The 14,377-nt window shown below is 40.8% G+C and overlaps 2 protein-coding genes across 2 annotated transcripts in view; one reads left to right on the top strand and one right to left on the bottom strand.

The window, feature by feature from the left end:
* Nucleotides 1-8,686, top strand: part of DNAAF2 (dynein axonemal assembly factor 2) — a gene marked incomplete in the record, with an annotated part of 10,183 nt that extends 1,497 nt beyond the window's left edge. Inside the window, 3 exon segments of the mRNA XM_014592436.2 lie at nucleotides 1-513; nucleotides 6,605-6,748; nucleotides 7,911-8,686. Of these exon segments, the coding sequence (XP_014447922.1) occupies nucleotides 1-513; nucleotides 6,605-6,748; nucleotides 7,911-8,411 (1,158 nt within the window).
* A 3,682-nt stretch (nucleotides 8,687-12,368) lies between these two features.
* Nucleotides 12,369-14,371, bottom strand: MGAT2 (alpha-1,6-mannosyl-glycoprotein 2-beta-N-acetylglucosaminyltransferase). Its single transcript, XM_014592434.2, has one exon. It carries the CDS (start codon nucleotides 14,199-14,201, stop codon nucleotides 12,858-12,860), a length of 1,344 nt encoding a protein of 447 aa, XP_014447920.1. The 5' UTR covers nucleotides 14,202-14,371; the 3' UTR covers nucleotides 12,369-12,857.
* Nucleotides 14,372-14,377: the final 6 nt, after the last annotated feature.

Below are 14,377 nucleotides of genomic sequence, written 5' to 3'. Positions count from 1 at the left end.
GAGGCTGTCCGCGAGGCGGAGGAGCCGGATTCTGGCGGACACGCGGTGGCGCCGCAGACCGTAGGCGAGGAGCCGTCCCCCGGAGCAGGGCGCTTACCTGCGGGAGGTGGCGGAGATCCCAATGTGGGGACACCCGTGGGCCGGGAGCGCGCCGGCAGGGAGCCTTCCGAACAAGCCATGGGGGGACCCTGGCCGGAGAGCTGCGGGCCATTGTGTCCTCCCTTGCAGTGTAATCAGGATGAAGAATCCTTGACTCTGCTCATTCCAGTGGCTCGGATCCAGCCGCAAAGTCTTCGAGGGGATTTGAGCCCCAACTGGTACAAATTGTGCTTCTCCACACAAGACCTGGTTTATTCCTTCTTTTTGCAATTTGCTCCGAAGAATAAATTGAGTTCCAAAGAACCCGTGATTAGCATTTCTTCACACAATGCAGTGATAGAACTGGCAAAGTCTCCAGAGAGCCGTGGACGTTGGAGAGAGTGGTATTACGGTTTAAAGGACGATTCTTTAGAGGTAACAGTTTTTAACAGAGCCTCATTATTTGAAATAACCCATCTCACTTTCAAAATGTGCTTTTACGGGCATCCTCTCTGCCCTAAACAAAGCATTTTCCACTATAACTTAACTCAATGAAGTGAAATTGATACAAGTGATGAATGATGTTAGTGTGTTAAATGTATTTAGAAAAAGTGTTGGGTCCCGCGTAGGTGACGTAGGTTCGGGTCCCTGTTCGAAACTCATGGCTTAAAACTCCTGGCCGGTGCGTGCGTGTGCGTGCGTGTGTTTGCGCCTGTCCCCAAGATCCCTAGTGGAGACTGGAGAAGGGACTGCAGCGTGGCTATTAGGGGTGGCGGGCGGGGGGTGATTTCTCACTTTCTTGCTCTTTCTCTCCGAGCACATGTGCCCTAAGGCAAAAAATTCTTGCTCAAAAAAGCTAAAAAAGTGTACATCCATCCTTTCTGGTGGAAGGATTTCAAATTTTCGAAGTTGCGCCTAAAGCAGTTGCTTTCTCCTAGGTCTCTGGAATGTTTGTGAAGGGTGAGGGTGCTTTATTCTGGAGAGAAGAGCAGGAACTTTAGTCATATTCTCAAAGCAATTTGAAGTTACTAAATTACTTTTCCCAAGCTTAGTAGGTAATAATAATGATGATAATATACTTCCGGTGAGGAAAAGTAACAGTTTTTTTTTTTTTTTAATCAATATTAATACGTAGGAAAACAAACTCAGACCCAAGTGTGAACCTAAATCTCATACCTTTTAGTATATGGAGCGGCTTAATTTTAGTCAATTAGGCAGGTTGTCCTCAGCTGGGCACTATGTTACTTTGAAATGACGTGTTTGCTTCTGTTTTAATCATCTTTAGGTCCCTGCTAGTATTTTTTTTTTTTGGAGAGGTTTTCACTATAGGGCGCCTGCGTTCGCCAGACAGAGAGAGACATAGAGACAGAAAGCGAGAAATCACCCCCCAGGGGGGATTGCCACGCTGCAATCCCTTCTCCTCCATTCTCCTCTCGAGATTTTGGGCATGCACGCACACACGCCCGGCGTGAGTTTTAAGCCACCGGGTCGGAACTTGAAAGGCGGTCGACTACGTGTGAGTCCAGCGACATAGCCATTATGCTAACTGCTGGTTCCCTTTTTTTTTTTTTTTAGAATTATTTTATTTAACTTTATTTATTTATATATTTTTAAATTTTAATTTGACCAGAGAGAGAGAGAGAAAGGGAGAAAGCAAGCCACTAGGTTCAGGACTCGAACAGTAGTCGCCCATGTGGGAGTCCAGTGCCTTTAGCCACCATGCTATCTGTCAGCCCCCCTGCTAGTATTTTTAGCAGGATGACTGACATTTAACAAAGTGTACTACTATTTGTTGAACTAAACAGCACCTACATTAACTGCACCTCACTGGGGAAATACTTGAGAACTAGACAGACCATTATCTAGTTTAGGGTAAAAATTTGATGAGTGGGCCAGCGCTTGGCTGGAGGTTCAGGTAGCTGGATCCCACATGGCCAACTGTACCCATGGAATCCCGGACCTGGCTGCTTCAGAATCACCCCTGGCAGGGTACATGTGCAGAAAAGGAGAGAGAAATGGAAGAGAAGAGATCGCACCGTGACCATTTCCCAAGGTGGGGGCTGGGGAGTGTGCTTGCCCATTTCCCCTCTCCCCTCTTTCTGTCTCTCAGGTGAGCACACATTCTCTGGCAGGAAAAAAAAAAAAAATTTAAAAATTGGATGAGTAATTTAGTATGTCCTATCCTGCTATAGTTTTTAGGTTACCATGGTTCTTGAATTTCTGATTTAATACTCCACTATTATCGACAATATTGAAAAACTTACATTTTGAAGTTCTGCAGATCTTTAAATTCATAAATGAACTGTTGGTGGCTCTGGTTGAGATTTGCATCAATGTTACATACAGTTTTTTTGTCTTTTAATGTATTCAAGAGCCAAGTTCCCAGAAACAACACTAATTGCATGGATTATACATTAAAAATTAAGGGTTTGGGAAATAGCATTTGGCGTAATGGCTATGTTGCTGGACTCCCCTGTAGTCGACTGTGGTTCGAGCCCTGGACCTGGTGGCTTAAACTCACACTGATTGTGTGTGCATGCGCGCCCAAGATCTACAGAGGAGAATAGAGGAGAAGGGACTGCGGCCTGGCCATCCCCTCCTGGGGGGTGATTTCTCACTTTCTGTCTCTCTGTCTTTTCTTTCTGGTGAGTGCATGTGCCCAACAGCAAAAACCTCTCAAAAAAAAAAGAGTTTGATCTTGGGCTTTAATGGACCAGAAATGTCCTCTCTCCTTGTTGTTTCTCTAGAAATTTGTTAATAAGTTACTTCTGTACTTCATAGGTTAGCTATCTGTGAGAAGTGGTTATTTTAAAACCCTCCAAAATGGTAAGATAATAGATATGATAGATAAGATTTTTTTAAGAGAGGTTTTTGCTATAGGGCACATGTGTTTGCCAGAAAGACAGAAAATGAGAAGTTACCCCTCCCCTCCCTGAGGGAGATGGCCATCTTCTCCATTCTCCTGTCCAGATTTTGGCATGCAAGCACAGGGGCCTGGTGCAAGTTTTAAGCCACCAGATCCGGGACTCTAACTGTGGCTGACTATGTGGGAGTCCAGCAGTGTAACCATTACACAATCTGCTGGTCTCTAGATAACATATTTTATGAGACAATAAGACATGAAATTGAATATCTGTTATGTCATTCAAAAGGGGAACGTTTAGGAAAGGGCGGTCATTTTCCTGTATGTTTTAATAAATATGAAAATAATGATGGGGAAGAAAACTTTGTAGACAGTTAAGAGAAATTCAAGAATGTATTTTAATCTGATTTTCTAGTATGTTATCTAATATTTTAGCAAAGAAACTAGAGCAATTTCATTTTATATCTTTGAACCTTAAATAGATTTATAATTACTACATTAATTATCACATTTTCTAAGGAGGATGGAACCATAATGTCCAATTATTTTCTTCTAGACTAGACTCTTTGCGTATTAAAGAAAAAATTGAGTAATGAGACATATAACATGTAGTGGTTATATTTTTATAGGTATTATGTGAAAATAATCATAATGTGGGGCCGGCAGGTTGGCGTGGTGGTTGAGGTTGCTGGACTGACTCCACATGGCCAACCATGGTTTGAGTCTCAGACCTGGTGGCTTGCTTTCTCACTCACTCTCATTCTTTCTCTCTCTAGTCAAATTTAAATAAATAATTAAAGTTAAAATAAAATAATTCTTTTTTAAAAAAGAAAATAATCATAATGTAAAGAGACGGTTTTGTGGTTCTCAAGATGAAAAATTGTTACTTTATAGGTAAACAAATACTAAATACATTTATCTAAGTCTTAAGTATTTGCTGGGAATTTTCCTAGGACTTAAGGTCACTGAATTTAGTACCTTTTATAGTAATCAGTCATCAGAATAAGAAGGCAAATTTATTGGGACCAGCAGTTGGCATAATGACTATGTCGCTGGACTCCCACGTAGTTGCCTGCGGTTCGAGTCCTGAACCCAGTGGTTTAAACTCATGCCAGGCGCGTGTATGTGCGTGCCCAAGATCCCGAGAGGAGAATGGAGAAAAAGGGGTTGCAGTGTGGCCATTCCCCCTGAGAGGAGCGGGGGTGCTTTCTTGCTTTCTGTCTCTCTCTGTCTTTCTGGTGAGCGCTCATGCGTCTTATAGCAAAAACCTCTCAAAGAAAAAAAAAAACGAAGGTAAATTTATCTTTTATGTTTTAATCCTAACCATTTCTATTATATCTTCCTTGAATTAACTAAAAATTAAAATATTTGGTGTATTTTTTGTAATGAGGCAAAGATGAATGTATTTTCTCTCTCTTTTTTTTTTTTTTTGGAGAGGTTTTTGCTATAGGGCATGAGCGCTCGCCAGAAAGACAGAGACAGACAGAGAGACAGAAAACAAAAAATCACCCCTCCAGGGGGATGGCCATGCCGCAATCCCTTCTCCAGCCTCCTCTCGGGATCTTGGGCCGCATGCACAAGCGCCCGGTGTGAGTTTAAGCCACCGGGTCCGGGACGCAAACATAACCATTATACTACCTGCTGGTCCCAGATGAATGTATTTTCCAGAGGCATGAATGATAGTAATGCTTTTTCCTTTTTTTTTAAGCTTTGTTTATTTAAACTTGACCCAGAAGGACAGAGTGAGAGAAATAGAGGGAAAATGAGAAAGCCAGCCGCCAGGTCCAGGACTCAAACCTTAGTTGGCCATGTGGGAATCCAGTGCTCTTAACCACCATGTCACCTGCTGGCTCCAGTGCTTTTTTGCTTTAAGAATTATTTATGTGTTATTATTTTAAATTTTGCTGTAGTGCTTTTGAAGGGACCGTTCCTATAATACAGTGTTTTTCTGGATTTTTAAATAATAGCATGTTGGGACCAGCGTGTGTTGTGGTGGTTAAGGCACTGCACACTCCGACATGGCCAACCATGGTTCAAGTCCTGGACCTGGTGGCTTGCTTTCTTACTTTCCCTCTCATCTCTCTCTCTCTGTGTCTCTCTCTGGTCAAATTAAAATAAATGAACAAGTAAGATTAAATAAATTATTCTTTTAAAAAAATAAATAATAGCAAGTGAAGTTATTCTAAATGTAAAATGTTGTGGTTCCCAAGGTTCACTTTTGTGTGATAGATATTCACAAGTTTAAATATTGCTACATACGGAGTTATCAAAATAACCAGCAATTGGCGTAATGGTTACAGCTGGACTCCCATGTAGTCAACTACATGTGGTGCCAAGCACATACGTGTGTGTGTGTGTGTGTGTGCGCGCGCGCCCAAAGTCCCAACAGGAGACTGGAGGAGAAGGGATTGTGGTGTGGCCATCGCCCCGAGGAGTGATTTATCACTTTCTGTCTCTCTGGTGAGTCTACATCCCTTATAGGAAAAATCTCTTTAAAACTATTAATAAATACTGTTAAATAGAACAGAACTTGAAACTTAGCTTTTTTTTTTTTTTTTTTTTTTAAGCTTTCCACCCCCTATAGGATGCATGTGTTCACTGGAGAGAGAGACAGAAGGAAAGTGAGAAATCACCCCACAGGGAGATGGCCACACTGCAATCCCTTGTCCTTTATTCTCCTCTCAAGATTTTGTGCCTGCACACACACCCAGCATGATTTTTAAGCCCACCAGGTCCAAGATGCAAACCGCAATCTGCTATGTGAGAGTCTAGCGCTTAGCTACTGTGCTACATGCTAGCCCTGAAATTCACCTCTTCCTCAACTGCCCCCACCTCACCCTATTGTGAACAAAATAATGAGCTGTGTTTATTTTATAATTATAACATTTGTTTACATAAAAGTATAATGAAAATTAAAATGAACTGACTTTATGCATTAAGTAATTTAAAATACGGTTAATATGTTTATTGCTCCCACATTTGAAATGAATGTGAGCAAAATAATTTTTATGTTTAAGATTCAGGCACAAGAGTGACTTTTGCCTTTTCTAGTCTCAGTGTCTTGAAATCAAACTCATTATAATAACTATATACTATCGATAACATCACACTGGAGTATCTCAATGTTTAACAGTAGAGTACACTGCTTTTAAAAATAAAATATTATTATTGACACTTATCTGGCCAAGAACTAAAAGTTAAACAGAGCACAGGCCAGTGTGAACAGATTCCGTCATTTATATTTCTTAACTCTAAAAATGAATTATATTTTACAGCTGGAACTGCATTGATAGCCCTAGGGATGCTGTTATTCTTGGCACATTAAGAAAGAAAAAAAAAAGAAAAAAGGAAAGAAATATCATTTATAAATAATATCAGGGAAAAGAAACCCACTTCAGATTTAATAGATGTAGGAAAAATGCCAAGACCTTTTGCTTTTAGTATGTATGCATGTATGTATATATTATTGGTACAATTCTTAGTGCTTTATGTAATACTAAATTCTCCTTTTCCAAGACAGCATATGGGGATAACAGTAAACATTTTAAAAAGGGTAACCCTAAACTGTGAGACTCTCTGTGAGCTACTCTTAGAAACTACTGTGCAAAGTGTGACCTATAGGCAGAATATTATTTTTTCCTTTTTATTTTTATTTTATTTTAGGAAAGGTTGTTTGTCACGGAAGAAAATGTTAATGAGTTTCTTGACGAGGTCCTGAGCTCTCCATGCAAACAGACAGTTTCCCTAATGCCACCATTAATTGAAGTTCTTCCAGTTACTGATAATAAAATTCAAATTCATGCAAAGGTAAGGGTTTTGGTGAGTTCTTTAAGAGGGATTAAGGACAGGGTTAAAGCCTAACCATCTCAAGACAGATTTTTGATATAGACTGTGTGTACTTACCAGAGAGACAGAGAGAAAGTGAGAAATCACCTCCCAGGAAGGATTGCCATACCACACCTTCTCCTCTCTGGACTTTGGACATGCATGTACATGTGCCTGGGGTACAGGATTTGAATTGCAGTCAGCCATGTGGGAGTCCAGCATCTGAACCATATGCCACCTATGGTCCCAAAATTCTTAATTTCTTAATATCAAACTTTAAACGAGTGTACATAATGGCTGGACAATGATGTTAAGATTGGTGTATGTGTTAGTTTGCGGTAGGGCATGTGTGTTCCCTAGAGAGAGAGATAGAGAGGGCAAGAAACAAAGCACCTCCCTGGATAAATGACCATGCCACTGGATCCCACATGACTGACTTTAAGGTTCGAGTCTCAGAACTGGAGACTTAAGGATAACCCCAAGCCTGTGTGTGTATGCGCCCAAAATCCCAAGAAGAGAATGGAGAAGGGACTGTAGTGTGGCCATCCCCCTGGGGGTGTTTTTACTTCATCTGACAAGCACACGCACCTTATAGCAAGAACTTAAAACAAAAATTTGGGTTATTTTATACTAAAGGTAATGAGGAGTCCTTGAAATGTTTTCATTAGAAAATTAGTGCCAGGTTTGCATTGCTTATATTGTTAAAAAAAAAAATAACTAGCATATTCAGGCATTTGGAAGATGGCCTTAAGGGAAAAAGCCTGGAAGCATATCCGCAGGTTCATAACAGTTTTTTGGTTTTTTTTTTTTTTTTTTTGGTTTTAAGTTTTTATACATGATAGTGAGTGAGTGAGTGAGTATACAAGCACAAGAGAGAAGCACCCTCAATAAGCTCTTGTCATTTCCCTTTTTGCAGCAGGATCTTAGGTACATGCTGTTTCTGGTTCCCCTGGCCAGGGATTTGATCTCAGTCAGCAGTATGGTTTCTAGCCACTACAGTTTGATACATTGAAGGTGCTACTGGGCTGGGCTCTGCAAGGGTTACTACCTTGCAACTTTAAAACAAATTTTATTTCCAGAGGGTATATAATGTAATCTTCTGTCCTTTCAAAGTATTGTTAATTTGCTGTTTCTTTTGACACAGTTGCAAGAATGTAGTAACTCTGACCAGCTTCAAGGAAAGGAAGAAAGGGTCAATGAAGGAAGTCATCTAACTGAAAAAGAAAATACAGAACATCTTCCCACCTCTACAACCAATTCCGATTCATCTGAAACAGCTAAAGGACTAGAAAGAGATAATGGTTTAGCTTCATATTTTCAACAAGAGTCTCTTGATGTTTCTCAAGTGCTATTTGAAAAGTCACAGCAATCTGAAAAAATGGAAACCGAATTTATAAAAGAAAGTACTACTTGCACAAATGAGGAAAAAGATCCTTTAAAAGAACCAGCAATAATTAAAGAGAAAAAAGAATTACATGGAGATCACATATCTTCATTACTGAACAAAACTACAGTTCACAATATACCTGATTTTGACAGCATAAAAGAAACCAATCTGCAGGATGGGAGTGTGCAGATTATTAAAGATCATGTGACTCAGTGTGCATTCAGTTTTCAGAATTCTTTGCTATATGATTTAGATTAATTCTATGTAATTTTGAAATGTGACCATAAGAGTAAAATTTAGAACCTAAAGGAGTTTCTGTTAACCATATTCTTGTGTGTGTATTTAGCAATGTATAAAACTAAAGTATGCAATTTTGTGCAATTTCCCTAATTCTTAATGGAGAAACTGGAAATTTTTTTGTCTCTAGAATTTAAGCCAACTTTCCTTAATTATGCAGATAAGTTTTGTGATTCCTCTGATCGATGTGTTTTTCTAATGGAGAATTAAATATTTAGATTTAAATACAATCTGTATATATTTGTGAGATTTGCTTCTTTTGTTTACCAGTATTTTAATAAAGTTTCAGAATGTTATATTGTCACAAATTCTCAACAATGCAGTTCATTGGAAATATGAGTGTCTGAGGGGGCAGAGTATCAAAATTATTTGTAAGTTTCACAAACTAGGATGTGTGTTTCTAAAGCTTGCTAGAGGGAAAAGAACTTTATTAACCAATAATAAACATCTAAATAATTGCAATACAGGGAGCAGCAGTAAGCATAATGGCTATGTCACTGGATTCCCATGTAGTTGACCGCGGTTCGAGTCCCAGACCCGGTGGCTTAAACTCACACCGGGCGCGTGTGCGTGCATGCCCAAAATCCCGAGAGGAGAATGGAGAAGGGATTGCGGTGTGGCCAATTTCTCACTTTCTGTCTCTCTGTCTCTGTCTATCTGGCAAGCACACACACCGTATAGCAAAAAACCTCTCAAAAAAAAAAATTGCAATACAAATACATGGAATAAAATTTAGTATTTTTTTTTTTGAGAGTTTTTTGCTATAGGGCATGTGCGCTCTTCAGAAAGTCAGAGAGGGGGCCAGCAGTTAGCATAATGGCTATGTCGCTGGACTCCCACGTAGTCGACTGGGGTTCGGGTCCCAGACCCGGTGGCTTAAAACTCACACGGGGCACGTGTGTGCGTGCCCAAGATCCTGAGAAGAGAATGGAGGAGCAGGGATTGCGGGGTGACCATCCACCCCTGGGGGGTGATTTCTCACTTTCTGTCTCTATGTCTCTCTCTGTCTGTCTGGCGAGCGCACATGCCCTATAGCGAAAACCTCTCCAAAAAAAAAAAAAAAAAAAAAAAAAAAAGCAGAAAGACAGAAAGCGAGAAATCACCCTCCAGAGGGGATGGCCATGCCACAATCCTTTCTCCATTCTCCTCTCGGGATCTTGGGCATGCACACACACATGCCCAGCGTGAGTTTAAGCCACCAAGTCTGGGACTCGAACTGTGGTCGACTGCATGGGAGTCCAGCGACACAGCCATTATGCTAACTGCTGGTCCCAAATTTAGTATTTTTACATCATTTTATAGGCTTTTTGTCATAGAAACTATATGTGTAATAGAGATTAACAATGATTTTGAAAATTGTATTTTTTTCTCTAGACATTTTTAAAATATTTTCCATGAGTTAGTGGAGAGACAAACAGCACCCCCAGTGGACACTGAGACCCACCCCACGCAGCCTTTAGCCAGGTTTGGCTCATGGGCATGTGTATGCCAGGTATACTCAGGGAGGTCTCCGGACTTAACTGGGACTGGTCCCATGAGGGACCACCTCACGCAGCATTGAGTTTTCCCACTGTGCCACTATATGGCCCTCAAAATTAAATTTTTAATAAGGATTTCTTCAAAGTTATTCTTGAAATATTAAAACATCTTTTACTTTTATATAGTACATCAATTTTTTTTTTTTAAACAGGGACTTTGGGTCAGCTCTTTGTCCTGGTGGTTAAGGTAGCTGGATCCCACACAGCTGACTGTGTGATTTGAATTCCATACCTGGTGGTTTGTAAAACATGCTAGCAGGCCACCAAGTGGTGTGGTGGTTAAGACAGCTGGATCCCAAATAGCCAATTGCATGTTCAAGTCCTAGACCCTGATGCTTGGAAAAAAAAAAACAGTAGATATGTGTGCATGCATACCCGAAGTCTTGAGAAGAGAATGGAAAATGCATTTCCATATGGCCATCTCCTCAGGAGGTGATTTCTCACTTTTCCTCAGTCTCTCTCCGCACATGTCCTGTAGTTAAAAAAGGCAAGGTGCGTGTACACGTGTGCCCCAAATCCCAAAAGGGCAAGATAGAGGAAAAGGAACTTTGGCATGGCTATCCTCTATGGAGATATTTTCTCCTCTCTCTCTGTTTTTCTCTGGCATGCATGTGTCCTCTGGCAAAAACTAAAACAAAGTAGGAATTAAAAAAATCTGCTAATTTGCTCTGATAGGAAAATTGTCTTTCAGTGTTAGAATTGCCGGAAAACTCACAACACATTTTTTGCACAGAAACAGAGTATGTCATGACTTTCCTGACAACCTAAGATTATATGAAAAAAAAGTTAGTGCTTCTAATCCCTTTCGAACACAAGAAGAAACAAGAAGAAATCATAACAGGCTTTTCTAACAAAAAATTTTAGGACATCATGAAAGTAGATGTTGAAAGTAAAATATTTGTTTAGTCACAAACTCCAAGGCCATGAGCAGATCTTCTGTTTGCTTGAAAACTGGCTAATTCAGACTCTGCTCTTAGTTCAGTCCTGGAGGTCACCTAATTTGTTTAGTTCTTTGAAATGGTGGTGTCAGGTCAGAATACCAAAAATGGGTAGCTGATTCATCCTGACTTATCTTTAATAACCTCCAGATAAAATCTTGCACTGTACTTACTTGCACTGTGCAGGTAAGTACAAAGATAGTCCATAAAGCAAGAGTACGATTTGCCTTCTCTTAGATGAGCATTATGCATTTTTCCAATCACTATGAATCTTAAATTGATGCATTAAAAATTTTGAGACTGAGTGTTAATGGAGAAACATGGCCAACCTCACAGGTGGTCCCAGATGCAGTAGTTTGAAAAACATGTTGGAGGGACCAGCAGTTAGTGTAATGGCTATGTTGCTGGACTCCCATGTAGTCAACTGCGGTTCACGTCTCGGACCTGGTGGCTTAAAACTCACATCAGGCACATGTGCGTGCGTGCCCAAGATCCTGAGAGGAGAATGGAGGAGAAGGGATTGCGGCACCATCCCCCCTAGGGGGTGATTTCTCGCTTTCTATCTCTCTGTCTCTGTCTGTCTGTCTGGCGAGGGCACGCACCCTATAGCAAAAACCTCTCAAAAAAAAAAAAAAAAAAAACATGTTGGACACGTGCATGTGTGCCCTACTGAGCAATTAAAGTGTTTTTGTTTGTTTGTTTTTAAATATTGAGACTGTCCAGTTGATGGATTTCTTAAGTCAAAGTTACTGATTGTAATGTGTCTACACAGAAATTAGTCTTTTATGAGTAATTTTTGTTTGAATGCAATTATATATTAAGGGAAACAAACATTACATATGGAGTAAATTTTAAGCCTATTTATTACTGTATTCTGTCCTTTTAAAAAATATTATTTCAGTTAAGGCTGGCACTAGAATGTTTCATTTGGCACAGCTGAACTTTGTATCATTTTTGGCTTTCAAAAACAGTTTAGCCTGTTATTTCCCTTACACAGCAGCTTTTTATTGTTCATTATCTATGCTTGGCTAATTTGAAAGCCAAACAGTTTCTTCCAAAGGGAATGCATTGTCATCAGCTGGATTTTATTTCAAACTCAATTATACAATGTACAGATAGTAAATATTAAGATGTAATACTAACTTTCATTGAATATTTGTGTAAAGTGTAAACAAAACTTACTTTGCAAAATGATTAGAAACATTTTGTGCAAAATGAGTTTTATTTTGGCAGCACTAAAGGAAAAAAAAAAAAACCAAAACCACATTATCTCTACATTGAGGTGAAAACAATGTTTAAACTTTCTTATCAATCAAATACATTCCAAAAGAAAGTGTGTTCTATGAATTTCCAAAGCACAGGCAAATCTTAACACAATAGTACAGGAATCCATAATACTGAAAATGACCAATCTGACAGGGTGTTTTAACGAACGTAACTTCTGCATTATTAAACCAGTGAAGCAATCCTTTCCTAGTAACTGTGTCAAGAGTGAAACCAGTCTCGTTCCATTAATACTCCAACAATGGCAATGTAATACTTTTTACTGCTATGACAGTTTTAAATAAATTTTGCTGTACTTAAAATAAGTTTTGAAAGTGGAAAAGTGTACAAAGTTTCAGATAAAAAGATTAATAGATGCAATTTAAATAAAATTTCCCCTCATATCAGTTAACAATAATCATTACCTTTAGCAGATATAGATTGAGCTTTAAAACTCAACTCCCAAAATGAAAACTTTAGTTTTAAATCTTAATCAGACGTAACTGGAAAAGTTTACTATATATTTGGACAAGTCTTACAAGAATGTTTTTCTTTTCATATTAAAGCAGAAACCAGTTCCTAAACTCTTTTATTCAATTGTATATTCTGTTTGGACAAATATCAAAAATAGAAGACTGTCACTTTTGCTTTTCTAATTGTGATTTTTTTCACTGCAGTCTTCTATAACTTTTACAGAGTTCATGGTCTCTAATATCTCCCCACCCTCCATTTTTCCTAGGTGGGGAAATGGCTGCCATAGTAAACTTTTCATTGATAATCAGAGTTTCTGGAAACATGTACTGTTTGTTATTATTTAAGAGTGACTCAATTTGGGCACTCTGAGTGGACGGCCTACAGGTTTTCTTGTGATGCATACCACAGTCTCCAGCATGAAAAATTCTAGGAACTTGAGGAACCATCACTTTCCAGAATTTTGGAAGACAAGATACAGTCAAATATTGAAGAGTCCAGTCCCAATTATAATCATCGTAAGTGCAGAAAGTGTCTGTGCACTGGATCAGCTTCTGATAGGCATCCCGGGTCAAGGCTAGGCCCATATTGTGCTCTGTGGATTTCCAAGGTTTTACATCTACCTTGTCAGCGATGCCATGGAAACTGCGACTGGGAGTGTAGGTCCCCAGGGAGAGGACATCACACTCAGGACACTTTTGCTGCTTCAATTTCCACATCTTTTTGAAGACATGGTAAAAGTCAGGGGCTAAGTAATGATCCTCTTCTAGGAAAAGTATAAGGCCAGCATAATCCCGAAGGACTTTAACCCTCTCCCACACGAAATGCAGCTTCCACCACCAATGATGCTTGGTTTGGGAGAACTTGGCCTCTCTGTAATGACCGAAGGAGTCCGGATACTCGGCATTAATGCACCCCAATTTCAAAGCTGCATTCTTCTGCAGGTCTCTTGGGCAATCTCTGGGGTCACTGCCCGGAAACTCGTTGGGGTACAATTGAATGCTGAAAGGAAAGAACACCTGCAGAACCGGACAGAAATCCACCCCAGCGATCATCTGATTGATCTCTGTTGACCAAAAGTCGTGGCTAAAGATAACGAGGACGTTGTCAATGCCCTGGGCTTTTCGAAGTGAGTCCAGCAGCAGTCTGAGGTATTCAGGCCGGTTATGCACCTGGACCACCAGCACCAGCTCCCCAGGGGCCCAGGTGCCAGCCTTATCTACATTCCTCAACGTCTGATCAAAGTTCAGCTGGTACACCAGGGACCGGTACCGCAGCGTCAGGTTGTCCGCCTCCGGCTGGGGGATCGCTGGGACCAGTGGAGCCGCGGACTCGTTGGCGACCCTGCGGATGCCCACAGACACGGCGGGATGGTCTCCGCCCCGGCCGCCCGCACCTCGCGCGGGCTCAGCGTCCAGCAGCGGAGGGGCGAGGGCCTCGTTCTTCCTTTGTCGCCCATTGCTGCTCCAGAGGACGAAGCCGCAGGCGGCCACAACGAGCGTCAGGATTAGCACCTTCCGTTTGTAGATGCGGAACCTCATGGTCTCCAGAGCAGGGAGCGCAGGCACTGAGTGGAGCTAGCGGCTTCTGCACGGAAGGGGCGGGCGGGCGGCGGCCGTCGCCTTGGCCTGCAGCGGTAGGAACTGGCCCCCGCGGCTGCCCTCGTTAACTCATCTCGTGCCCCGGAGGTCCTGGGGCCCGACGGCTCTCAGCTGCC

The sequence above is a fragment of the Tupaia chinensis genome, unplaced genomic scaffold, assembly GCF_000334495.1.
Source record: "Tupaia chinensis unplaced genomic scaffold, TupChi_1.0 Scaffold000688_1, whole genome shotgun sequence".
Lineage (NCBI taxonomy): Eukaryota > Metazoa > Chordata > Mammalia > Scandentia > Tupaiidae > Tupaia > Tupaia belangeri.
The sequence above is the reverse complement of the archived record's forward strand: the minus strand, read 5'-3'. Positions and strand labels throughout refer to the sequence as shown.

Excerpts from the sequence above, each read along its gene's own strand:
- MGAT2 (XM_014592434.2), bottom strand. The coding sequence starts at position 14,201 with ATGAGGTTCCGCATCTACAAACGGAAGGTGCTAATCCTGACGCTCGTT.